Here is a 27,306-nt window from a genome sequence, read left to right as displayed (position 1 = left end):
TAAAGCAACTATCATGGTTTAACAGGTGGTTGTAGTTACATGAATTTTAGCCTCTGCTTCCATATCTCAGTAGTTACCTGGGATAGTTTGCATTTGTATACTAACTTGTCATTACAGGATGAACAAATAAATGGGTGAATTTCTGTTTATAATAGGTTATATTAAAAACTGTCAAGCTCAAATTGTAGTTTAAATGCAGGATTTATTCCCCTTTAATTCCTCATTTGGATTAATGTTGGATGTACTGACACACAAGGACTGGTGTAGGGATGGGGAGGTCCTCTAACTCCTGCAGGATCTGAGCCTTGTTTCCCTTTGCTCTCAGGATCAAGTCATCCAGCTCATGAACACAATCTTCAGCAAGAAGAACTTTGAGTCCCTCTCAGAAGCCTTCAGTGTGGCCTCTGCTGCTGCTGCATTGTCCCAGAATCGCTACCATGTACCAGTGGTGGTTGTGCCTGAGGGCTCTGCTTCTGACACTCAAGAACAGGCTATCCTGCGGGTGGGTATGACCCCCCTGCCATTCTCATGCTATTTCAAGAGCAAGACTTTGAGATGTGGTATAGAGCCGGTTGTAGTCCCCATGAGGATATGCCAATATACATGCAGAGCTAGGCACAAATGCTTTCAAAGCTATTAAAAAGAAGTGGGGCTGAATAGATGCCTCACTAGTTAAGAGCACTGCTGCCCTTGCAGTGGACTGGAGTTTATTTTCCAGCACCCAACCTAGCAGTTCACAACCACCTATAACTCTAGTCCCCAGGGATCTGATGTTCTCTTCTAGCTTCTAGAAGTTTTCATCTCAAATAAAGCATTCATTGCTGTTTTCTTAAACCACTGATAAACTCAGATCTCTAATAGAGTCAGAATTTTGTTTATGTTCGTGTTGGGGTTCCACACGGGACAGTTCCATCTGTCCTATAAGTTTGATTTTGATAACCTGCTAAGGTTCCCCATGTTTCAGAATTGTCTGTCTCCCTTAGTACAACTTGTGTCTTACAACCTCTCTAACAAAATTCTGTGAGTTCAAGTGGGATTTAGAGATCATGGTAGGGAAATACTGTCTTTGAAGCCAGATCCATGCGTGTACGTTCAACACTAAGATGTTGAATCCTGACCTGACCTCTTAATTGACCATGTGGCCTTTGGCAATCTGTAACCTCCGGAAATTCTCACAGTCTCAGTTTCTTTACCTATAAATTATGAATTATGCTGTCTGCCTTCAGCAGTTGATGGGATGCCTCGTACTGTACTGTGAAAGTAAAGGATTGGGGCCAGCCACTCACATGCACACTCTGTTCTCTGGTTTCCTCCTGAGATGGTTGGCAGGGTCATCTGTAGCTGTAGCATTCTGTCATCTGTTCTGTCCTCACATTTGGTCTCTGGTAGGCAGCAGACCACATCAGTGCACATTCCAGGAGAAAGGTGCTAGTTGTGCAGAGCTGCCTTCCTGTAGTTAAAGTGCCCCACACACCAAATTCCTACTCCTGGGGCCTTTGTTGTATTCATTTGTGTTTTGTTTTGTTTTGACTTTCTAGTTGCAAGTCAGCAATGTTTTGTCTCAGCCTCTGGCTCAAGCTGCAGTTAAGCTGGAGCATGCTAAGTCTGTGGCTTCCAGAGCTACTGTCCTGCAGAAGATGCCCTTCTCACTTGTGGGGTAAGTCTAGGACTTGAAGATCTGTTCAGGGCACAAGCTTTGTGCTTTGGAGAGTTAACTTTCAACCAGTATAAAACAGAGTCATGGGGGTACTTTCCCAGGACAAACAAATTTAATTTCTTAACTTTTTATTAATTCTTTTGTGAATTTCACATCATGTACCTGAATCCCATTCATCTCCCTGTCTCTCTATATCCACCCTCTGCCCTAGCATCCTCTCCACAAAAGAAAACAAATGAACAAACAAAAAAACCTCACTGTGGAAGTTGTAGTGTGTCACAGTGTGTCCCAAAGTATACTCTTTTGCCCAAACATCTTTTCTTGCAATTGTTCGTGTCATTGAGTCATTGGTCTGGCTTGAGGCCTCTGGCTTCTGCTACACTGTCAGTACTGGATCCTCACTGAGACTCCTCTTGGATATCCTGTTGTTGCTATCCTGTGTCATGGAGATCCTGCAGCTTTGGTTCTGCAGGACCGGCCCCTTCACACACTCCAGCTGTTCATAGATGGGGTGGATGTTGGGCTGAACCAATTCAAAGCCTTGGATCTGGGCCTGGGTAGTAGCTCAGTTGGTCAGCCTGACAGCTCTCCCATGCTCACACCATCAGGGCCAGCTGTCTGGTTCTGTCCAAGTGAGGGGTGTAGCTAGCACTGCAATGCCCTCAGATATCAGCATGGCTCCAGGTTGGCAGCCCAGACTAGGGACATCTGCATGGCCTTTAGTGTTAACAGTCCCCGTCTACTCAGGGCCATGGACCCAGACCCTGGCCCACCATGGCAGCACAGGCCAGGACCTCACAATGGCCTTACGTGGCATCTCCCCCATTAGGTTGTTCTTCACTACCATTGAGTCTCCAGTTTTGCTTCTTTTCGTTGTGTATCTGCTTCTCTTTCTTTTCCATCTCTCCACCACTGATCTGCTCATAGGTTTCCCTGCTATAGACATCAAATGACGAGGTGAACTTGTCTCTAAAAGTCACTGGAATCCTTCTGATGGTTACAACAGAAACAGCATTTGTAAATTGAAAAACAGAATATTAAAAGATTATACACAACCCTACTCCCCCACACCAGCATCTTTGGACACTTGGAGGTATTTCGTTGGATGGCTTGGTTGATAAGCACAATAAGGCAGAAGTGCAGTAGTCAAGCACGGGCCGCATGCCCTGGGCCTGGGATTCCATCCTGGAGTCAGCCTGCAGACCTGCCTGTAGTATACCACCTTAGAGGAGGACGCTGCAGGGTTGGGGCTTTGAGGACCTGAGAGGAAACAGAACACTGTACATCCTGGATGGTTTTTGTTTTCCACACTAATTTGTGGCTGAGCTGGTGACTACCGAGTGGTACAGGGAGGTGACGGAGAGTAGGAGACCCAAACTGTGGTGAGGATGTTCTTCTAGTCAGTTTGATGCACTCAGGACTTCTCTTGAGTTCTTGCTAATGTTCTCCTCACTCCCAACAGGGATGTTTTTGAGCTAAACTTCAAGAATGTCAAACTTTCCAGTGGCTACTATGACTTCTCTGTCAGAGTTGAAGGTGACAGCCGTTACATTGCAAACACTGTAGAGGTAGGTGCTTTTCTTGTACCCCTATTGCTACGTTAATATATCTTAAATGACCAAAGCCTCCGTCATTTGATATATTGACTTTCATGCCCAGGCTAAAGTGACTCCTGCCTCTGTCTGCTTTGTTCTGGGGCATTAAGCAAGGGCTGCCTTCTGTTTAGGCTTGTCTCTTTCATCCCATCTGTGTTTATTTATTGGATACTGCTGTAAGAAACATAAACTGCCCTTTCTCCTTCATTTAGTTTTCCAGTGTAGTTTCTATAATGAGCTGTGGTGTGGTGTGGTGTGGTGTGGATGTGGACCTGACCATATGCTATGATCTGAAAGTCACTTACTTTGATCCTCTCGTCGTCCTGATTTGCCTTTGAAGATATCCTCAGCTGCACACCTTTGACATTCTCTTTAAATAAAAGGAATAGGCAGCTAGAAGGTTTGACCTTTCCTGGGTAGATACTTATTTTGAAATTTAGCAAAATGGAAGATGTTTTCTGAAACTCCAGGCATTGCCTCATGTCTGACCTTTTGGGCACAGACCGCCGATCTAATCCACTCACTAGAACATAATTTGGGTAGAAATTAATTTATTGTGTATCTTGAACCTTTACATTTCAGAATATTTTATCATAGTTTCCTTTAAGAGACCTTATTTGCAGCATCACACAAGGTTACCGAGCAACCCTGCTTTCCTTGCCACCTCATCTTTCTCCTCCTGTGCCTTGGAAACGGCCGTTTAGCAATGTTGCTCGGCTCGAACTTCAGGCTTTTGCTCCCTTCCCTCATGTTTGTTTCTCGTCCTCACTAATGCTGCACAGCCCACTCTAATAGCTTCCAGGATCCTTGGCTTTGTTAGACACGGCCGACTACTCTGTATTCTCTCCACCGTTGGCGTCACCCATGTTTATGATCTGTAGTCTAGAGTCTTCCTTGTTGTGGTTTTTCTTTAGTTTGTTGTGAAGTTGAGTGCTGTTCTTAGGGTTTCTGGGCGGCTTAGATTTCCTTTCTATGAATTGTATGTCCGTTGCTGCTTTCTCAGTTGTCTTCTCACTGGCCTTCAGGACTAGCATATGTTCTAGACACTGAGCCGCACTTCTTTTTTTTTTTTTTAAGATTTATTTATTATATATGAATACACTGTAGCTGTCTTCAGACACACCAGAAGAAGGCATCAGATCTCATTACAGATGGTTGTGAGCCACCATGTGGTTGCTGGGATTTGAACTCAGGACCTCTGGAAGTACAGTCAGTGCTCTTAACCACTGAGCCATCTCTCCAGCCCCTGAGCCGCACTTCTAAACTTCAGGTTTCTTCTCAGCATTACTTTATGGATTCTTAGTGTACACAAATTTTAAAGCTTTTTTTTCTAGATTGTGGGTGTGGTATTTAAGATTTAATTCTTTATTATTTCATGTATATGAGCACACTGTAGCTGTCTTCAGACACAGCAGAAGAGTGTTACGTGTTTGGTGCATGCATATGTGTACACTATGTGCAGCTATGTTCATATGTTATATATGTGCATAGAGAACAGAGGTACACGTTAGGTGTCTTTCTCTATCACTCTCTATTTCTCTGTCATTTAAGACATAGCCTGTCGGGCTGGGCGGTGGTGGTGCACGCCTTTAATCCCAGCACTTGGGAGGCAGAGGCAGGTGGATTTCTGAGTTCGAGGCCAGCCTGGTCTACAGAGTGAGTTCCAGGACAGCCAGGACTACACAGAGAAACCCTGTCTCGAAAAAACCAAAAAAAGAAAAAAAAGAGAAAAAAAGAAACACACACAAAAAGACATAACCTGTCACTGAATCTGGAGCTTGCCATTATGCTTAGCTAGCTGACTAGTATCCACTGAATAGGGGAACAGGGACCTACCTGTCGCTTGCACGCACGCGTGCGCGCGCGCACACACACACACACACACACACACACACACGAGCACATACCACACAATTGCCCACTGCTGGTGTTACAGATTTGTACTTCCATGCCAGGGCTTGTATGGGGACTGAGAGAGACTCGGGTTGTTATGCTGGCTGTGCCTTGCCCCAGCCCTGCTCTTTTTCCATCTTTTAAGTGTTAAGGCTCGCAAAATGGTGACATGACGGGAAGGAGAAAGTCAGTTCCTACAGGTTGTTCTCCAACCCCTGCACATCTGCTGAGGCATGCACACCCATACTCATACACACACAAATGAATAGAATTGGATTTGTTAAAAGAAGAATACTTACAGTACCTCACAGGGGAAAATTCCTCTAGTGTTTCCTTCCAGCAGTTCTCAGCGGTTTCCTCCTGACAGCTTCAGGATACTTTAATTTGTTCCTGTGCTAGTCCTCAGGCCCTCTTGGTAACTGCACTGAGCGTATTGTATCACCGTTGTGTTGCATTTTCTTTAGGGTAGGAACTTCCTGTGGCTAGAAGCTGAGCTCTGATCGGTCAATGGTTGGTAGACTACTTGGAGAAAGAAAAGGAGTCTTTTCCCACATTCTAGGTGTTTAGAACAGGCTGCAGTGTGGTAATCTTCAAAGGGGGGGACTTGACATGTTCTCCCTCACAACCTCTCCCCCTTCCCTGCCCCCACCCTGTGACTTTATTGAGATATAACTTATAATCCCATGAAATTTACTCATCATCAGTGTGTAGTTAGATATTCTTGGTGTATGTTTAGTTGTCTCTAAACAGTGCTGTCTGTTCTAGAACACTTTGGTCATCTGTAAAAGCAGACTCTTAGCAGCCACTCCAGTCTCTCCTGTTCCCAGCCCCAGCACCTGCAAATGTACTTTCTCTGTGTTTTGCCTCTTCAGGATGCTCATATGATTGGGAATCACACAATAGGTTAACTTCTGCCTCTGGAATTTTTTCTCATTTAGTGTATGACTTGTTCATGTTTTACCATATTTAAGTGCTTTATTCATTTCTGTGGCTGACTAAAAAACATGTTGTTTATTTATATTTTGTACTTATACTTAAACACTGTCTATTTTTAAGATTTATTTTTATGTATGAGTGTTTTGCCTGCATATATCTAAGTGCACCAAGTGTGCCTAGTTCCCACAGAGGTCAGAAGAGGGCATTGGATCCCCAGAAACTGGAGCTAGAGATGGGTGTCTGGCCCATGTGGGTGCTAGTAATCAAACTCAGTCCTCTGCTGAGTCGTCTCTCCAGCCCCACCCCCACATACCTCTACTTCCATATGCTTCTCTTTTAAATGTTTGACTTAGAAGCGTTTGGCTATAATTTCCGTTTTCAGATGCATGATTTACAGAAATTCTCTCCTACTCTTTATGTTGTCTTTAGTTTTTCTTGATACTGTCTTTTTAAACACAAAAGATTTAAATTTAATTTATCTGTTTTCTTTGTCACTTGTGATTTAGATATTATATAAGAAACCATTTTCTAAACCAAAGTCAGAGAGATGCTTTTTAAAGAATTTTATATTTTTAAAAGCTCTTAACCTGACGTCTCTGATGTGCTCTGAGATGGTTTTGTATGTCTCTGACCTCTTCCCTCTGGGCATGGAGACCCAATTGTCCAAGTGCCATTTGTGACAGACTGTTCTTTGGTCATTGAATTTTTTTGACATTGTCAAAACTCAATTGGCCATAAATTTAAGGGTTCATTTTTGGACCCAAAATTCCGTTCCATTAATCTATTTTTGTCTATAATCCAGTAATAATACCCTGGGGGTTGCTACAACACTTGGCATTTCACTTCTTGAAATGTCAAGTCTGTTGTTTGTCCAAGTGTTTTTGTAGTTGTTGGAAAAACTAAGCACAAAAACTTTCTTGTAGTTGTTCATGCAGCTCTCGTCCACCCTTAATGGATGAGGCCTGTGCTGTCCTGCCCCTTTCCAGGGATAGGTCAGCAGAAAAAAACCTTCTCTTCCACTTTATCACATTGGAACTTGGTGTGTGTCCGTTTGTGTCAGTGTACATGTATGTGTGTTTTGATTCTTGCCATATGTATAGCTGTACTATGTAATTTCAGCAATAGTCACATTTACAGCCTCAGAGCAGGTCAGTAAGTCCTGTTTGCTCCCCCTTAGAGCTGCCAACATTGGTCAGAGGGCATTTGCAGTTGTTCGTGTGGAAACCTGTAATAGTACCCATCGACACTAGGCTGGCTGTCAGGAGAAGCAGGGGTTTTGGAAGATTTCATTAGCATTAATTGCCTCTAATGCACCATCATTTTTGACAGTAATAAGCCAAATGGGGAGTTATTATTCTCAGCAGAAAGTTCACGTTTCCTGGTGTTTAAACATTTTGGGGGATACTTGTATATAGGATACAGTACAAGCAACAAAAGGGATGGTGTACTCCTGTGTGAAGCTGTATTCAGTGGACACACGGCCCCTTTCCTGTTTGAGATCAACCCCACAACACTGGTTTGAAGAGTTAACCAGCTGGGACCCTACAGAGTCTTAAAACAGACCTGTGAAAGTTGTGGGTTTTATTGCATATGTTCCTGTAAAACAGTGGCATGGTGGCTTTTCTTATGAGTGTTTCCAGAATTCCATTTGTTGTGAGACTTTTTAGGAGCAAAGGGTTTGTTTTAGGCTGTTCTGTGTATTCGCTAACAACCCTGCAGTGTTTCTGTGCAGCATAAAGCTTGTCATTTGGCAGCCTTTTAAAATAGGACAGCAAACCCAAATTACTCAAGCTCACTACAGTTTGACTTGTATGCATTCCCCGTGTCTGTATAGTCTGGGAATGTGTGAGGTGGCTTCCTTCAGAACAAACATTCAGTAGAATCTTGATGGCTGTGTTTCTGCTCATGGTTAAGAAACTTGATGGCTTCCTTATTGCAGTGTTTAGGATACTCTGAAAGAGCCTCGTCTGATTCTTAAACATCTTTTTGTCTGTCTACTGAGAGAAAAAGAGATTATTCATATATGTACATAGTGCATTCTTACTGCCCTTGCCCCTCACCCTCTCTTAGTCCCCTCCCACCCTCAAGTCCCCCTCCTGTTTTCATGTCTTTTTGTTTCTGTTTTTGCCCGTTTTGAGAGAGAGAAAAACAGCACAAAGTTGGGTGCATATGGAGGTAGAGAGGATCCAGGAAGAATTAGGAGAGGAGGGAAAAATATCAAAATTTTGAGAATTGGTTTTTAATTTCAAGTTTAAAAATAATGTATATAAAGACTCTACCTGCTGGGTAGTTGTGGCATACACCTTTGATCCAGCACTCTGGAGGCAGGGGCAGGTGGAACTTGAGTTCAAGGACAGCCTGACCTACAGAGCAAGTTCCAGGGACAGGGATACAGAGAGCAACCTCATCTTAGAAAACAAAGCAACAAGAGACTGTGCGTGTATATGTCTCACATCGTCCAGATTATCCTGGAATTTTAAAAACAGGAATTAAATATACTTGTGGGTGTGTGCTTTTCTTTCAAAGTACAGAAAAATAATAATGAATATGAGTCTTTCCCCATCCTCCCAGTTCAGTCCTTTTTGGAGAAGTCTGTCTATCATCAGTAGCTTCTGGGTGCTAAGAAAATATAAAAGATGAGACTGGAGAGATGGCTCAGTGGTTTAAGAGTCCCTGCTGCTCTTCCGGAGGACCTTAGTTCAGTTCCCAGCGTCCACATCAGGCAGTTCACAGCTGCCTGTAACTCCAGTTCTTGGGGATCTGATAGCTTTGTCCTCTAAGGACGCCTGTAACATGTGTACGTAGTAGCCACACTCAGACACATACCCATAATTTAAAATAATATATTTTTAAAGTAATAGAAAAAACTTTATTTGCTGTGGAGGGATCATTTGATAGTTATATTCTTTGTTTTTGTCACAAGTAGAGACTCATCCCTTGGGAGTCTATTGAAAGCCACACCATCCTCCGCCTCCAGAATGCCTGGCAGCTCCCCACTGCCTGTGCTCACTAGTGCTCACTAGTGAGACAGAACTCTGCCAGGTTAGCTGCAGGCAGGGGCGGTGGGCTCTTGTCTGTCCACACACCTCCGTCTCCTGAATTGCTCCACAGTAATTCGTAATATGCATTAGCATTATGTAGTTAGTTTCCTACTTAGGAACATTTTTTGTGATTATATTGACTAAATGACACCTAGAGAAAGATTCAAGAAAATGAAGAAGGAAATATCTGTTTAATGTGACTGATAACTGCACAGTAGTTAACTTGAAGACAGACTTTTTACAGCAAGGACTATAACTAATTTTTTTTTTCTCAAATTAGGACTGCCTGAGTCCTGCAAACCTGCCTAGCCTTCCTGCCGTACACTACGTCACACACCTATTTTGTACATCTGCTTTCAAAGCATCTTGTGTACTCCTCTATTGAATACCTGGAACTGGCAGCCTGGTTGGGGCTTATGTGGGGACAGGAAGTGAGTAGCAGTCTGGTTATATGTGTTCAGATTTCTTGAGCCTGAACTTTCCGATTGCTTGCTGTCTGATAGACATGCCAAGAACCTCTATAGGCCTGACTTCATATAGGAAAGCTTGCCCTGATTCTGAACCTACTCTGTGGTGAGGTGGGGGGGGCATGGCTTGTCCGTTTGATGACTTCCTTCTTCATCTGCTGCTGTAACCATGGAGTTGCCCATCTCATTGCCAGGCAGTGATACCAGATAGAATTCTGCCAGTGAGTGGAGAGAGTGTCTGACACGCTGGGATTAAAGGTGTGTGCCACCACCACCCGGCTTTTTTTTTGGTTCAGAAGTTTTCTTAAGCAAAATAAAAAATTATTCAGCCAGATAACTGAGGCTGCCGTCACAACGTGGTTTTTTATTGAAGCAAGAAAAAAGATTGCTAAAAAGGGTTCCATTAATTTCTTCTTTTGGTCTTGATTTGAGCTGTCATACATGCATGTGGCACCCTAGAAAATGCCACAGCTCTCTTCCCGTTATCTGTGCAGGCCGCTCTTTTCCTTCATCCCAACAGTTTGAGCCAGCGAAATGATTGACTTTGCCAAGGATTTCTCTGTTACACTCAAGCCTGTCATATTTGGAAGGTTCATGGATACATTTGCACATGTGTACAAAAATATGCCTTGGGTTTGCATAATTTACACATTCAGACTTAGATTTTTAACATGTTTTCTGTATCTTTTGGATATTTACATTTATTTTAACCTAACTTTAAAATTTATTTCCTGGCATTAGCTAGCGTCTCTTTTTAGAAATGTTTATAAAGGAAGAGCTAGGATGGTCTGGTTGGCACTTAGAACAGATTCTAGATCTTACTGGTTTGAAAGACCCAAGGTTTCTTTTTTGCCTATGACAGGACTCACTAGAGTCAGTCAGAGGCCCTGCTTCATGTCATCTTACTCAGGAAGCCTGACTAAAGGAACAAGCCTGTGCCTAGACTTCCACAAAGAAATGATACCGTTTCCTTCTGCTCATATTTCGCTGGTCAAAGCAAATCTTATGCTTCACTGTGACTCCAAGGGAAACAAAGGTCATAGTATGCCGACCAGGACACAGCAGAGAGTGGGAGCTCCTTGGTTATAGAGATTGACCATGGCATCTTACATCTGCGTGGGGAGGGTTACTGGACACAAGCTTAGTAGGGACCAGAGGCTGACCGTCAGAACCTCTGCCTGTGGACTCTGATGCCCGAGCAGCATCTCATGCTCTCCGTAGACTTTCATGTCCACATCTGACACAGGACTGCCTTCCTGCTGTGCTGAATGACGTGGTTTTATAGAGCCAGTGCCTTTCATAAAGTGCAGACTCCTTATGGTTGGTAGGACTTCCCAGCATGAGTTATTTAGACATTACTATATAAGAAACTCCCTGCCGGGCAGTGGTGTCACTTGAGAGGCAGAGGCAGGCGGATTTCTGAGTTCGAGGCCAGCTTGGTCTACAGAGTGAGTTCCAGGACAGCCAGAACTACACAGAGAAACCCTATCTCAAAAAACCAAAAAAAAAAAGAAGAAGAAAGAAAGAAAGAAAGGAACTCTCTGTGTTTGTTTGTTTGTTTGTTTGTTTGTTTGTTTTTCAAGTGGTTTCTGTATAGCCTTGGCTGTCCTAGAACTCACTCTATAGACCAAGCTGACCTCAAAATCAGAGATTGACTGTCTCTGGCTCCTGTGTGCTGGGATTAAAGGCAAGCACCGCCACCACCCAGCTCCCATATTAATTTTAGGGACTTTTCTTTAAACTCCTTCCCTTGCTTTTTCACCTTTTAAAAATACATACGAGGGTTGGGGATTTAGCTCAGTGATAGAGCGCTTGCCTAGCAAGTGCAAGGCCCTGAGTTCAATTCTCAGCTCTGGGGGGGGAAAAACATAGGAAAGCTAGAGATGTGATGAAGGACGAGAGCCAAGGTCTTCCCTCTCAGGGCTCAGGCTGGGACTGGGGAGAGATGCCGTCTGGCAGGTGGGCCAGGTTGACAGTTCTCTCAAAGACTCCTATCCTAGAATTCTTTTCCTACTTTTATTCACTTTGAAGAGAAGAACATTTTGTGGCAGGGCTGTAGGTCAGTTGGTAAAACACTTGCCAAGCATATACAAAGCTATGTGAAACCAGGACGGTGACACAACTTTCTACTCCAGCCAACCATTTAGGAGACAGAGACAGAAGGATCAGAAGTGCAAGGTCATCATCCTTGGCTACATAGTTCAAGCTAGCTTAGGCCATGTGAGATGATCTCAAAAAGTAAGAAAGGAAGGAAAAAAGAAAATTTTGGTCTGTGGATGTGACTCAGTGGTGGTTCTTATCTACCAAGGTAGGAGATTCTGGATTGCATGTGCATTTGGACACACACGCACACACAGGAAGGCTTTGGGTGTACATGTCTCATACATGTCAGTTGACGAGACTTTCATGTTTTGCTGTAGCTTAGAGTCAAGATCTCCACTGAAGTTGGCATCACAAATGTTGATCTTTCCACCGTGGATAAGGATCAGAGCATCGCACCCAAAACTACCCGGTAAGTGGTCTGCCACCTGGGCGCCGAGGATCCCTAAGCTTCAGAGCTGGAAAGAACATATCAAGGCACTCTGCCCCTCCAGGGGGTGTCTCTGATGACAGTGACCCCACTCTCATCCCAAATTTAAGAGACTACGGGTCCAGTGGTGTTGTTCTAGGGAGTCTAGTGGGCAGTGGGGATTGTTCTTCCTAGAGTCTGGTTCATGAACCAACTCTGTTACTTCAGGGTCTCAACCTCGAGTCCACTGTGTCATTCACATTATTTAAGTCAGAGGAAACAGTGGGTTAATTTGTATTTTAGTGCAGTCTTATTTCAGAATCCTGAATAAGCTTTTGGTATGGCCTAATGGAAGCTTTCTGGCCACTGTAGGTCTGAATCCAGGTTGGAAGCCTTAGGCCTAGCTCTAAAACAGTGGTTCTCACCCTTCCCAGTGCTCTGACCCTTTGATACAGTTGTAGTGTAGTCCTCATGTTGTAGTGACCCCCAAATATAAGACGATTTTTGTTGCTACTTCATAAGTGTAATTTTGCTACTCTTAATGAGTGGTAACGTAAATATGTGTGTTTTCCTATGGTCTTAGGTGACCGACAGCAGTAAGACTGGTACTTTCACCATCACTCAGAAGCTCCTGGTGGCCTGAGACACAGCTTCAGAGTTTTGTTTTGTTTTGTTTTGAAGTGCAAACTCCTAGGGAATCATTAACATTTTTAACATAAAAGTCTGGAACACTTCAGATTTTCATATCACCTTTGCACAAGTGTCATACATAATATTCTCTGTATCATGACAAGCTTTTAATACATGTGGTGCTGAAGTGAGCACTAGCCATTAACATGTGATCAGGGTTGGCCAGAATACCTGGTGAAGACCATTTGCCAATATCACTTAGAACCCTATTTTTGTGGGGAGCAGTGGGGAGTAGCTGTCTATGTCTTTGGTGTAGTTCAGATCCCAACTTTACTCTTAGGGAGTGGCTGTAGAGGCAGATGAACCCTGAAGCCATTTTGAAGGCAGGGCATGCTGTAAGCCATGTGAGTCTCTTGTGAGTCATGTAGGGCTAGACTTTTTGTCCCTGAAGTGTTTGTAAGGATAAGAGCACTATTTGAGAATGCACTACAAGAATGTCTGGAAAAGTGGTTTGCAAAGTTAATTCTCTGTGGAGATGGTCTTTGTGAGTCAGATAAACTGAGAATGTAAAGCAAAGGCAGGTGTGAGCTCTGACTGGTTGGCTTGCTGATCCTTGGCTGTCTTTCTCTTATGTCCCAGAGACCTCTGTGGAAACACAGCTTCAGATCTACCTTTCAAAATGGTCTTTTAAAAAGCCAATTTCACAGCAGAAAAATAAATTGAGACAGTCCAGGAAACGAAGCATAAAAAAGAAAAGCCCAGCACCCCGTCTTTGCTTTGTACCCCAGCCTTCTGCTCCTGTCAGCCGCAGTGCTGCTGGCGTCGACCTGTGATTGTTCTCTGCATTCTGCCAACCCTGCAGCGTGCACGTAGGCTCCCTGCACCTGAGCTGGGCCACTTAAGAGCCCAAGTCATTGAAGTGAAGGGAGGTATGCATTCTCAGAGAGCGTTTCTCCAGACCCTGGTTCAAGTTCTCTGTGCTTTTCTCAGTCCTGGCCTGCAGCTGAGATCGGAAGCTTAGTGGTCTGGTCGACCTTTGTGGTTCACCTTGCCTTGCATTCATGAGACCTGAGTTTCAGCTCTAGCAACAAGCAAGCAAACAAAACAGACAGAGAGAAAAGGAAATGCCTCTTTAGTGTAGCTGCATTGATCCACTTGGCCTGTAGGCCACAGATATTTTTGTATGTTAGTTGATCCACCGTGGAAGTGGTGAAATGGGATAGGCTGTTATTATCCCTGTTTTCAGACAGGGAGATGCTGGGAGAAGACTGACTGATGTGTATATAAAATCATCTCTTTCAGGGTGACCTACCCAGCCAAAGCCAAGGGTACGTTCATCGCAGACAGCCATCAGAACTTTGCCCTGTTTTTCCAGCTAGTAGATGTGAACACCGGTGCGGAGCTCACCCCTCACCAGGTCAGGATGTGGCCCTGTTGTTTTCCTGTTCAGAAACTGAATGTACATCAGAGCAGATGCTCCGACACAGATGCAAATTGACTGCACACTGACAGTCCGGTCAGCTTGTCCCATGTCCCATTACTCCTTTGTGGTGACTGTGACCCATTAACTCAAGTCCACATGTTTTTAGAAAAAGGAAAAAGATGAGCTCAGCTCAGCAGCTCAGATGTGTGTCATAGAAGCTTGCGGTAGCTAAGGCAGGAAGGCAAGCGCACGGTTTCCCTAGAGAGTACACGTTTCTCTCATACTGTTTGCTGTGCTGTATCCATCTGGCAGTGTGGTTCTCCCGCCACAGCGTTCGCTAGCATCACTCAGGGTTTTGTTAAAAGCCTTGTGCTTTTACTGTAAATTTTTCATAGTACTTAGAATTTAAACTCGGGGCTCAAAGGACCTTCTAAAAGGGCCAGCAAGGTGACTCAGTGGATAAATGTCCTTGCTATACAAGCCGGACAATGTGAGTTCCCCCTCTGAACCTGTGTAAAACCAGAAGAAGATAAACCACACACAGACTTGGCGTCCAGACACACTAACCTATAAATTGGAGCTAACCATTTGTCTTGTTGAATTCTTTGTCTTGAAGCCCTTGAAAGGAAAGCCTTGTGTGGATATTAAATTTTGTTGCAGTTCTAATACACATTGGCAAGACCTTAGTTTCTTATGCCTTAACTGACTAGACCCAGAACCATTGTAGTGAGGCCGAGCAGCTACTGATGAATGGTGGTCGAGTGGCTCCTACTTTCCAGGCTCTGCGCTTCGTGCTTTGCATGCACTGTTACAAAATCTTCACACACAGGCACCAAAGTAGTTAAGATGTTTCTGCATTAAAGATGGAGAAGTCACAGTACAAGGAGGTTAAGTGACTAAGTGACGGAGCTGGTTGCTGTGTACAGAGCCAGGCTCTCTGTGACACCAGGCTGCCCTGTCCCCTTAGAACTCTGCCTTGTTATTGACAGCAGAGCCTCCTCTGCTATATCTTGAGCTAGAAACACTGGGAAATTGAAAGTGAGCCTCCTGCCCCTTGTTTCCCTCTCTTTGCTCTGGTGAAGAAGTTAATTGGGCAGCTCAGTGGCTGAGCAGGCAGGAGGGCAAATGCTCACATTGGGTGCTCAGCTCCGAGTCGCTGAGCATCGCCAGACAGCTAAGACAGGATTCTCTCCTTATTCCAGTGGTGGGAACTAGAGTCAGATGGCTGCTTCTTCCCTCTGAGGAGCAGGTCTGCCTGAACCAGAGCTCTCACTATAACAAAAGAGGGGGACTCTATTCCTGGCTGACTCATTGTTGGGCCCTCTGATCAGATGGAATTCTTGTTCTCACCAGACATTTGTTCGGCTTCATAACCAGAAGACTGGCCAGGAAGTGGTGTTTGTTGCTGAGCCGGATAACAAGAATGTGTATAAGTTTGAACTGGATACCTCCGAAAGAAAGATTGAGTTTGACTCTGCCTCTGGCACATACACTCTCTACTTAATCATCGGGGATGCTACTTTGAAGAACCCAATCCTCTGGAACGTGGTATGTGCCCGATAGGCGCCTAGGTGAAGGCTGCGGCGCTGCACCTCACACTGACAGCCTTGCTGTAAGACCGAGGATCGTACACCGCAGCCTTAGCACATAGTAAGGCCTGATAAGTATTGATCAAACAAACGGATGAAATACATACATCCCATGAATTTCTATAATTATTTTATCAGAAAGAGGGTTTCTGGTTACATCAAGACGCTGGAGCATACATAGACAAACAAATATGGTCTTGGTCTTTGAGATCTGTTGTAGCCTGGGGAAGAAGAGGGCAGAGAATGTACAGAATGCTAGTTAATAATGTTCAGCAATTGTGTGATTATGCTATAGGTTTCATGGTTCTTCCTTACAGGCCTTACTTTTTTGATAGTTCTGATCACAGAAACATGAAATGCAGCTTTGGAGCAAGGATTAAAGTAAGGAACCGTGGGCCTCTTAGACTAGTATCTGAGAGTGTATGTTAAGGGGCAGCCTCCAGAGAAGCTCAGCATGCTCTCAGGGAGACTGGAGGCTCCTGAGCCTTAGTCTGGTAAAGGAGCAGAAGTGATGGGTTTGGGAAGTGGCAGAGGGCAGTTAGCAAAGTCAGACAGGGCTGGCTCCATGCAGGATGAAGGAGTAGCCACCTTTCTGCTACTTTCACGATTCCTTTTCTTCTCCCGGACTTGATACTTCTGTGCCATTTTTATGTGATTAAATCACACTTCCCAGGGCCAGGACACCTGGCAGTGTCTGAATTTCAGCTGGAGCAGCCAGGACACCAACTAGGGTTTTCTGGAGTAAGCAGCCTTAGGGGGCTGTCCCACTACACTAATAGAAAATTGGAATCCTTGCTCTAAAAGATACTTTTGGCAAATGCTGGGTTTGTTCTTCAGATTTTTTTGCCTCCATTTGTCAGCTAATGGATGAGAAGTGACTGGACTGTGGAGAGCCTTTTCAGTCATGGGCTTGGCCTCTTCTTACCCTGTACCTCTAACTAGTCTTGTTTTTTTCAGGCTGATGTGGTTATCAAGTTCCCCGAAGAAGAAGCTCCCTCCACTGTGCTATCCCAGAACCTTTTTACCCCAAAACAGGAAATTCAGGTATAGTCCAAAGGTGTATCCACTAAGCCAAGAGTTGAAATGGACCCAGGAAGAGAAAACTGCAAACTTCTGGGCTGTGGCTCTGGCCCTTCAGCCTGTTTGCATGTGGTGCTTTATGGTGTGAATCTTACCACTCTGGGAATGAGGCAGGCCAAGTTAGTGGTCCCGTCTTCCAGCTGAAAGCACAACAGAGATTACACTAGATCCCAGACCACCCCTGGACAGTCTTGAGGCGTGAGAAGGGTTCACTCTTACCCTCTCTGCTGTATAAGTCAGACTAACAGCTGAGAACTCACCTGAGGGGCAGGGCTTTACTGCCCTGGTTAAGTTCTTGTTTATCTCAGGCCACTCCATTTCCTTGTGACACAAAATAAGCAAACCCAGCCCAGCAGAGATTATGAGGACAAAGATGGATAAGTAAGGAAAGGCTTTTCAGTGTCCCTGAAACCCTTCATAGAGTAAACACAGCTGTCAAGGAACGTGAGGTAGGTCCCATAGTGCACTGCGGTCCTGAGATCCAGTCATCATGGCAGCGTGAAGCACTTCACGTGGGAGAGTGGGAAGTGTAAAAAGAGAGGCTCCTCCTCGGGCTGGAGAGATGGCTCAGTGGTTAAGAGCACTGACTGCACTTCCAGAGGTCCTGAGTTCAAATCCCAGCAACCACATGGTGGCTCACAACCATCTGTAATGAGATCTGATGCCCTCTTCTGGTGTGTCTGAAGACAGCTACAGTGTATTCATATATAATAAATAAATCTTTAAAAAAAAAAATTGTTTTGAGGCTCCTCCTCTCATCGCCCTGCTACCATGAACGATAGCCAGGTGTGTTGGCCTGCACCTTAATCCTAACATTGGTGAGCCCGAGGCAAGAGGAGCCTAAGTTCCAAGAATAAAATAAAGGACAGGGCCTCAAAGGGCGGGGAGAAGGATTCTTTCTAAATCTGTGTCATGTTCTATGGCATCATTTAGGATTAGCAGGATTTTCTGTGACAAGGAAGGGGGCTGGCTGGGCTATAGGATCGACCAGTGGCAGCAGTCATGAAAGACAGCACTAGGAAACCAGTGGCAGCAAAGAGGAGCCACAGTTTGAACATGGGGACTCCAGCCTCCAGCAGAACTACTTGGAAACAGAGCTGGGACAGCAGCTCATGGCAAGTGGGAAAGAGGCCATAGTTTACAGATGAAGAACAGATGCTTTCAAAGATAGGGGTACACAGTGTCACAGCTCATGTGTCCCTCATAGGGTCTTTCACAAGCCTAACAGAGTGACCGTGGCCCTCCCTACTCTAATTTCCTTACTTAGAAACTGAGGCACAGAGTACCATGCCACTAGTCTCAGCCAAACATCACTTGTGCCTAAGTATATTCTGTGGACTCGTAGTGCATTGCTGCTTCTGCTACCGCAGGCCGTTGAGGTGAGCTGCTGAGTGTCTGATTGCTCAGGAACAGATGAAACATGTCTCGGAGGCACGCTATCCAGCTTTCTGGCTTGACTCTAGAGGTTAAACAGGGCTAGTGAGGGAGGTCTGTTCAGGTGATCTCTAGAGCCATGACTGGGGAATAAAAAGTACGTTAGGGTGAACCATCTGTAATGAGGCCCTGATGGATCTTAAAGGGGTTGCAGTTACTGATAGTTGGTCAAGTACAACAGGGCAGTAACATGACCTAGGAACCCACGAACATTTTTGAGGGCTAGAGTCCTTGGGTGTCCATCCAAGCTGTCCCTAGCCCTGAGCCTTCTTTCTGACACAGCTACATGACCCTGGATGGTCTGCAATCTCCAGCCTCTAAAGGGCAAAGAGTCATTGAGGAGAAAGGTTAGCCATATACTGGCTGGAACCCGAATAGTGTCCTGGGAAGAGATGCCTGGGATCAGAGAAGTAGCATAAAGCCAGTCAAAGGCTTGGTCTCTAGGAGGTATTTCCTCTCCACAATTGTTGGCATTTGGTCCCGGCTGAGAAGGACACATTCTGAAACTTTGTGATGTGTCCTCTCTTGTCAGCACCAGTTCCGCGAGCCTGAGAAGAGGCCCCCCACGGTGGTGTCCAGCACGTTCACGGCCCTCACCCTTGCGCCCTTGCTCCTGCTCTTTGCACTGGTGAGTCACCTTCATTAGCATGGGCAGTGCATCTGGCTCCAGGCAGGACAGATGTAGCCATTCCAAAAGAGTCTTTGTGCTGTGGCCTAAGCACAGCTCTAGAGGGGCCCAGCAGCTGTGACTCGAACTAATGGACAGTTTTAGAATAAGCGGAGTTCCCCATGGTGAAGAAAGAGACAAATAAACCTATCCGTTAAGAAGGGAGCATGAGAACATTCCTGCGGACAGTGACCAGTGTGCAGTCTGAGATCCTCTGGTGGCGTGCTCAGATGAGATCAGCTATGGAAAAAGGACAGAGGTCAATGTCGATAGCTTTAAGAATGGAGAACAAGCCGGGCCGTGGTGGCGCACGCCTTTAATCCCAGCACTTGGGAGGCAGAGGCAGGCGGATTTCTGAGTTCGAGGCCAGCCTGGACTACCCTGTGAGTTCCAGGACAGCCAGAGCTACACAGAGAAACCCTGTCTCGAAAAACCAAAAAAAAAAAAAAAAAAAAAAAAGAATGGAGAACAAGCGGCATTCCAGATCTCCTGGGAGTGTGAAGCTGGAGTGCAGGGGAGGCCCACTTAAAGAGGTGTTAATTACTCTGTCCACACAATGAATGGTGTGCCAGCTGTTAGCAGATGGACAGATCTGCTCACTGATGCCAACAGGTGTTACAGAAAGAAGCCGGCAAAGAGATTAGGTAAATTCAGTGTAATCTTGTTGTAGAAAAGTTTTTAAAACTGTATTAGTGTTGGTCAGCTCTGGGGAGGAAACAGTATGGAGGTTGTAAAAGAAGAAAATTCCTACTTTAATAGTTGAGTGGTGGTAGCAGCCATGGCAGAGGAGGTAGCACCCAGGAGGCAGAGGCAGGCAGATCTGAGTTTTAAGTCAGCATGGTCTACAGCATGAGTTCCAGGACATCCAGAGATACAAAAGAAATACCATCTCAAAAAAAAAAGTTTATTTATGTATGTGTGTATATACATACATATATGAGGTATTTGGGTTTGGTTTGGGTTGTTTGTTTGTTTGTTTGTTTTTTGAAACAGGGTTTCTCTGTGCTTCCCTGGTTGTCCTGGACCTCACTTTGTAGACCAGGCTGGTCTCTAACTCACAGAGTTCTGCCTGCCTCTGCCTCACAAGTACAAGAACCAAAGATGTGCGTCACTACACCTGGTTTGTGTTCACTTTAAAAAAAAAAAAAAAGACCAGACTGTCTTGGGCCAGATGTGTGGTCTACAGAACAAGTTCCAAGACACCCAGGACTACATAGAGAAACTCTGTCTCAAACCCTCCTTCCCCCCACCCCCCACAAATTTTTTTTTTTTTTTCTTGGAACTAGCTGTGTAGACTGCTGTCCTTGAAATCACAGAGCTCACCCACCGGCCTCTACTTCCAGATTGCCATGAAATTAATACCAGACCCAATTTGTATATTTTAACCAATTAAATTTTTCCTTTGTTTCTCTGAAAATCATAAATGTAGGTACATAACCTCAAAGCTCGGAGAATTTAGGCAAACAAAACTTTAGGTATTATTTTTGGCAGGTTGCCTGTGTTTTAAATTAATTGGTTGATTTTCAACAAAGATAAATGTTAAAAGTGCAGAGTGTGCACAAGCTTTCAGACAGACCTGGTGTGTGAGTATCTTTGTATTGGGGTGATGGAGGCACCGAATCCATCGTGAGAGCATGTTCTTGCTGCCTGTGGTTTACGGTCCTGACTCCTAGACAGCTTAGTAGAACTGTCAGTCATTTGTGATCGATGCAGCTTCTGACCTTTCAGAGGGAAGAAGAGACAGTTCTTCCTGAGGACTTAGAACGGCATGTTTGTCACCTAGAGAAATTCCTGTCCTTCTAGTGTATATGAACTTTGACGCTCTGGGGCTCGGGTCAGTGTTGGCATAGTGTGTGTCCCCACACTGTCACACTCTAATCTTCATTTATTTCTCGGTCACTCAGTGGATCCGGATTGGAGCCAATATCTCCAACTTCACCTTTGCTCCTAGCACAGTTGTCTTTCACCTGGGACATGCTGGTAAGTGCCCCAGGCTGCTAATTCCATGTAACCTCCTCTGACATTTTGCCTGCCCACGCTAAAGCCCTGTTAAGTAGACTCACAACCTATTAACTATAATGGCTTAATAGCACGTTTCCCTCTTCTTCCTGGCCTTTCAGCACAGTTAATATGATGATAAACCTGTTTGGCCTGTCAGCTTACAACAGCTGTCATTCTATTGGGCCTCATTGTACTGGGAGGCTGTGGCAAGCCATTTACCCTCATTTAATAGCCCGTTCATTTCCAGAGATTACTCACTTAGCGTGTCTTTACACTGAGCTGTCTTCCTGGATGAAGAGCATTTAATGCCGTTTCCAAAGGTTATCTTTCTACACCACATTGATCCTCATATTTGCTGGCAGCTCTGTCTGGACAGTAATAGAAAATCCCTTCCTTGATCAGACACACTGTCCTCCATTGTTCTTGGAGAATGTAGAACCTAAACAGCCTAAGCATAACAAGAGTAAATTCCCAAATCATGGAAGCATTTCCAGACCTTTGCATCCCACTGGAAACATAATGTTTTTAATTCCTTTGCCTCTTGAAGGCATATTATCTCTGTATCCATATATAGTACATGGCTTCTCTGGGGATCCATAGAAGAATCTCTTTCCAGGCAAATGTGGAAATATTTTGGAGGAAAGGGAGTCTGTAACTTTGATGAGATTCTCACATTGGTTCCTGACCTCAAAAATCAATCACCTCTGTGGTAGTTTATCTGTCATCCTGGGCAGAACTGGTAGGGTGACCTTTCTCCCCTGCTTAGTTACTGAACTTGAATGACAGCCCTCCTCAGGCTGGGAGCAAGACACGAATAGAAATGTGTTTAGAGCCATGACCTTCCTTGCCAATTTCCTTTTAAGTGTATTTCCTTGTTTGAGTCTCAATGAACCCTGATAGGGGTAACTGGGGCAGGAACTCTAACCCATTTGATGGTGAAAGAATTTGGGCTCAGGGAAGCTACAAGCTGGTAAGAGTAGAGCCTACAAAAACCCCAGTGCTCAGAGCCCGGCTCTGCATTGAGCCTTCCCAGGCCCCTGCTCACTTCTAAGCCACAGTGGCAAATTGTTCTTAATATGTTTCTAATTAAAAGGAAATGACTAATTGGCTTATGTCCTCAATGTTTTCATTAAGAATTTGAAACCTAAGGGCTGGAGAGATGGCTCAGTGGTTAAGAGCACTGACTGCTCTTCTGGAGGCCCTGAGTTCAATTCCCAGCAATCACATGGTGTCTCACAACCATCTGTAATGAGATCTGATGACCTCTTCTGGGATGTCTGAAGACAGCTACAGTGTACTTACATATAATAAATAAATAAAAACCTTTGGGCCAGAGCAAGTGGGGCCAGAGCGAGAGGGAGAAGAGAAGGGGGAAAAAAAGAATTTGAAACCTAAAATTATCCCAAATATTAGAAAGTAAAAACAAAAGCCCACGTGAGGGAAGCAGAGTGGATGGGAGCAGGCCTGTAGCTCAGAGAGGTAATGGTGCCTGAACTCAGAGTCTCACCTCTAGATTTCTTGGTAAAGAAAGCTCAAAGGCAAGTATATTGTTGTCTGGTGTTGAGATAAAAGGGTTAAAAAAGCTGCTGGGAAATGCTGACCCTCAGGGTGCAGCACCCTGCTCCCTACCCCTCCCCACTGTCACTGCTCCCATTAACTGGATATCATGACACTCTTATAGCAATGCTGGGGCTCATGTATGTCTACTGGACTCAGCTCAACATGTTCCAGACCCTGAAGTACCTGGCTGTCCTGGGCACTGTGACATTTCTGGCTGGCAACCGAATGCTGGCCCAGCAGGCAGTTAAGAGGTGAGGCTGGGGATGGACCAAGCTCCAGGGTGGGATAAGAGACGTTTGTGTGGGCACTGCCAGCCTAGCTGTGAGACCACAAAGGTATGTGGCAGAATGATTCACATCCTTGGGGGCAAGTCTGATACCTTCCTCCAGCCTGTTAGGGAAGCCATAAGCAAGACTTGTAAAGAAGAAAGTAGCCTTAGTGACCAGTGGTAGATGTTTGAAAGTCAGAGTAGTCTGTGTCCTCACATTAGAATGAGAGGGAGGGGAGGGGTTGACTGCATTGTGTTGATGAAATGTGTTAGCCATGTGGTGTAAAAATCCTTCTTGCCCTCCCCTCCTGTGCCCCCAAAATGGCACCTCTGCTGGGGCCCTGGATGGTGCCAGAGCTGTCCCTCCCATCTACAGGTCTGTATTCTGCCCCTCAGCAGTTGTGTGGGCATGGCAACCCACTGAAAGCCAGCATGACAGGCAGACAAATGTGGTAGCAGCTTGACTTTCCGAACAGAATTGGAGGCAAATTTAAATGTCACATAGGTGTTTCTCATTGATTTGACTTTATAGAACCTGACTGATTACAGCCACGCAAAGGCCAATAAGAAAAGGTCAGAATTGCTTTCACCTTTGAAAGAAATTATTTTCAGACTCACTCTGCTTTCTCCTCTCTGGGACTTTTGCTGGCAGAATGGAACTCAGAAACATGCCCTTAAACACGCTGCCAGTTACATCTGTTTGATCCAAGAGGGGTGTTATCAAGGAGACCACTAAGGACTGGGCAGGGTTGGGGGGTCTCGTAAGCTGCCTCACCATGAGCTCCTGTGCAAACATCCCTGACTTCCCTGGGCCCCGTCTAGGTCCCGCCAGAGCTGCTCTCAGTGCCCCCAGTTGTAGCTGCTTCACCCCTGACACTGCACATTGCATCCAGAAAAGGAAGGCTGGGACTTGGTTGTTTTTCCTTCAGCGACCAGTCTGGGCTTCCAGACCCAGAAGGTTGTATGTGCTCTGTCCATTAACTTCTTTCTTCTCTGGAAATTGTCCACAAGAACAATGAAGTCAAGGGAAGAGCAGTGTGAGAAAACCATTCCCTGTAGAGTCCATGCAGCAGATGTCTCCACTGTGGAAGCCCTACTCATGTGCACTTTCTGGAAAGACCCATGGCTCTCATTAGAGACTTGGGTGCTCTCCCCTCCCCACCTCCTCTTCACACGTCCGACAGCCTGTGCTGCCCGGGAAAAGGCCCGGCCTTGACAGGAGCTCTGGTCTGGTTTACCATGTGTGTCCTCAGCTTGTCTCTCACTTCTTTTCTTGATTCTCAAACCTCTTTCCTTTGGCAGGACCGCTGCAGAGCAGAGCAGTAGATTGGCAAAATATAGGACACTACGGTAAAGATGAAGGGCGGCTCACCCCAGAGGCAGGCTCCCTCTCCCGTCTTGCCCACATCATGCATGCCAGTTACTGTCCCATTTCCACCTGCTCGGTCCTCCCCACCACTCCCTCTACCAGGATGAATTCAGAGGCTGTTTGACAACTTGTTAAGTGAGCTTGTGGCTGGACCGGGACAGCCTTCCCGGAGGATGCCGCTGTGTAGACAGTAGTCCCTCTGTGTGAGAACAGGAGTTGAGGGTAAGACAAGTCCAACTTGGACTTCTTGCCAGGGCCCATCCATCCTGACTATGTGGTTCACTAAGTGATGGTCCCACGGCAACTCCTGGCACACCTTGTCACTACTTCTAGGCCTTTCCAGAACACTTGTCTGAACCGTGCAATTTGGTGAGATTCAGTTGTGAATGGCTGATGACCACAGATCAAAGCCAACAGCAAAATCATACCTGGAGCACAGGGTGTGACACACAGCAGCCCTCCTTTCAAGGGCTCTTGATGGGACAGCAGATTCAGTCAGGATTAGAGCAAGGGCAGGGGTAGGTGCAGCTTCCTGGATCTGCTCCTGCAGACGAAGGGCCCACGAGAGGCTCTGTGGAGTCTCTTTGTCCAGTATGTTGATGCTTGTCTCCCTCCAGCACTGCAGTGTGAACCCATGGACCACGCACCCAAAAATACTATCTCCCCAACCTGGAGGTGGGCTGGATTGGGCCTCTGTGACATAGTTGGCTCATCCCTGCCTTACACCACAAGTAGGACAGAGAGATTTTAATTTTCACTCATGTCTCCTTTTATCCCTTGCCTTAGAAATAGCTTTCCCCGACAAAGAAATAAAGCAAATCCCAGCTCACCTAGTTTTTAATCCTCTGGAAATGGAAAAGTCAACAAAAGCCCTTGTCCTTAACTCAGAAAGAAAATGACCCCGACCCCCCCCCCCCCAGGTGTAAGTGAGGTATATTGGACATGGTAGCTTACACCTGTAATCCCAACATTTGGAAGACAGAGGCATGAGGGTCAGGAGTTCAATGTCATCCTCGGCTATAGGAGACGTTGTATCTAGATAAATAATGAATAAATAAGCAAAAGTAAGCATGTAGTCATACGACTCCCACCTAGTAAGATAGACTCTCCAGTCCAGAAGGCTCCTCTGAACCCTGGTGTAGGCTGTCCCTCGCCTACCCTTGTGGCCTGACCTTATTCTTTTGGTTTTGCCCTAAATTTCAGTTGCTCTGTCTGAGGTTTACCTTCAGAACTAGTCCTTCCTGTGACTTGTCCAGTTCTTTTGTTCTTCACTCTGACCTCTCCTGCTATCCAAGTCTGATCGTTGGAGCCTTTGAGACATGTGGGGCCTGGAACCCCCCCCCCCACCCCCATGTGCAGGCCTACCCCATGTGGCTCAGTGCTGCTGACGAAGGGCACATGTTGGTTTGAGCAAGTATGATGGAGTCTTTCAGTTGTTGGCCAAGGTCTGGGGTTTTGAGTTCTCCTACCTCATTTCATACCCTTGCTGTCCTTCCAGCCTGGACACTCTCAGGTACAACTCTAATGTCAAGAACTTGTGAACACTGGTAAAGAATTAAAGGCACACATACTGGTCTGTAGGATCCAGCACCGTACCTGCATGCCCTCCTGAGGACTGCTTTAATCAGTTGGTTTGAAGCCTGCCATTCTGTGAGACTGGTAGAATCCTCCCAGTTCACACGTGGCCCACAGCCTGCTGAGCTGTGTTCTGTCACGCTTGCTGCTTGCTCTCTGCTCTTACGTGGCTGCCTTCTGTTTGGTTACACATTTCCTTCTTGAGCTTCTGCAGCTCTTTCCCTCAGGAAATGATGGGAAGAAAATGCCTGAGAGATTCTCATCTGAGAAGTACACTATCCTAGCACTCAAGAGGCTGAGGCAGGAGGATCACAAGTTTGGGGCCAGCCTGAGCTACGTAACAAAACCCTATCTCCAAAAAAAAAAGGAACCAAAGCCAGCCAACCAGCCAACTAACCTACAAACCAAAAAAGAATGGAAGGAAGACCAAACAAACCAAACAGTGTTTTTATGAACCAAGTGCCCTTTTCCATACTCTTTCTTTAGTAGGTTAGTTGCTGAGTCTGTACTGGCAAGAATGCAGGCAGCTGGCAGGATTAAACTCTTTCTGACTGAAGTCTTCCCTGTTTGGGCCTGTACTGTGAGAGGTGTGCCTGGAATTACCTCATCCCCGTGTTTGCACACGCTCCTTCCTCAGTCCTCAGCTTCCTTCATGGTTTTGGGGTCATCATGGGATTCAGCTGTTTTTTGAAATGAGACAGGGCATTTACAAATGGAGCCAGTAGATACAGGACTGTCCCCTTGTCGAAAACATCTTCCAGTGGGAGAATGCCTGTCTTCCCACAGAAGAACAATCACTGTCCTTTTAAACCATAAGTAATTGTATGTCTGTCTCCGTTTTCTTCCAGAACAGCTCATTAGTTCCAGAAGAAGTTTGAAGACTCAAGGCTGAGATGAACATTTAACAAGGTGTGGCGGCAGTTTGTAGTGTGAAAGGAAGGACTGAGGACCGAACAGGAAAGGAGGAAGTACCTATTATTTAGAAAGAGAAAAGTTGGGCTGTGCTTACCTGTTTACTTGTTTCTCACATTTACTTCACGGAGCAGATATGTCTGGGCCCAGATTGTCTGTCCCTTTGTCATGAGGCCTAGCAAGATGCTGTGAATATCCCAGGTTGCCCAGATGTTATATTTGAAGTTGAAATCTGTAATTCATCAGCTTTGGAATAAAGAGAATGGTGGACTCCCAGTGGTGGTGGAGCCTTGCGTGTGAAATGTGAGGACTCAGCAGTCTTCAGTTGGGCCATCTCACCCCTTTCTTAACAGTACTCAAAGTGCCCTAGAAAACAAAAGACCTGTGTCCTTTCGGCTCCAGGAGCAAGCATTTTGTGGGAGCCATGCTTGTCCTTGAAGATTCTTCTGTGTTCTGTTCAAAAGGCCTGCTCTAGGCTTTTGCCTTGAACATTTGGGCTTGGTGTGTAGAGAAGGGTTGAAATTGTGTCAATAAATAAAGCTGACTGCTTCGGTCCATTCCTTCTGTGATAAAATACCACAAAGCAGCAGGTACTTTAGAAACAGTAAAATAGATCATTTATAGGCAGTAAGATGATTTATAAGCAATGTAATAATAGATGGATAATTTATAAATAAGAAGGTAGATTGATGTGTGGAGA

The 27,306-nt window shown here is 45.4% G+C and overlaps 1 protein-coding gene across 1 annotated transcript in view; it reads left to right on the top strand.

Moving 5' to 3' along the window:
- The window catches only part of Rpn2 (ribophorin II), a 44,835-nt gene extending 17,672 nt beyond the window's left edge, over positions 1-27,163 (top strand). Inside the window, exons 7-17 of the mRNA XM_028786557.1 lie at positions 326-502; positions 1,539-1,657; positions 3,120-3,225; positions 12,010-12,101; positions 14,031-14,145; positions 15,505-15,699; positions 16,698-16,784; positions 18,787-18,882; positions 20,826-20,901; positions 22,604-22,733; positions 26,543-27,163. Coding sequence (XP_028642390.1) covers positions 326-502; positions 1,539-1,657; positions 3,120-3,225; positions 12,010-12,101; positions 14,031-14,145; positions 15,505-15,699; positions 16,698-16,784; positions 18,787-18,882; positions 20,826-20,901; positions 22,604-22,733; positions 26,543-26,555 — 1,206 coding nt within the window. The 3' untranslated portion in view covers positions 26,556-27,163. The remainder of the gene's footprint in view (positions 1-325; positions 503-1,538; positions 1,658-3,119; positions 3,226-12,009; positions 12,102-14,030; positions 14,146-15,504; positions 15,700-16,697; positions 16,785-18,786; positions 18,883-20,825; positions 20,902-22,603; positions 22,734-26,542) is intronic.
- The last annotated feature ends 143 nt before the right edge of the window (positions 27,164-27,306 follow it).

The sequence above is a fragment of the Grammomys surdaster genome, unplaced genomic scaffold (genome assembly GCF_004785775.1).
Source record: "Grammomys surdaster isolate TR1022 unplaced genomic scaffold, NIH_TR_1.0 125561, whole genome shotgun sequence".
In the NCBI taxonomy this organism is placed as follows: domain Eukaryota; kingdom Metazoa; phylum Chordata; class Mammalia; order Rodentia; family Muridae; genus Grammomys; species Grammomys surdaster.
This window is presented reverse-complemented; position numbering and strand designations above follow the sequence as displayed.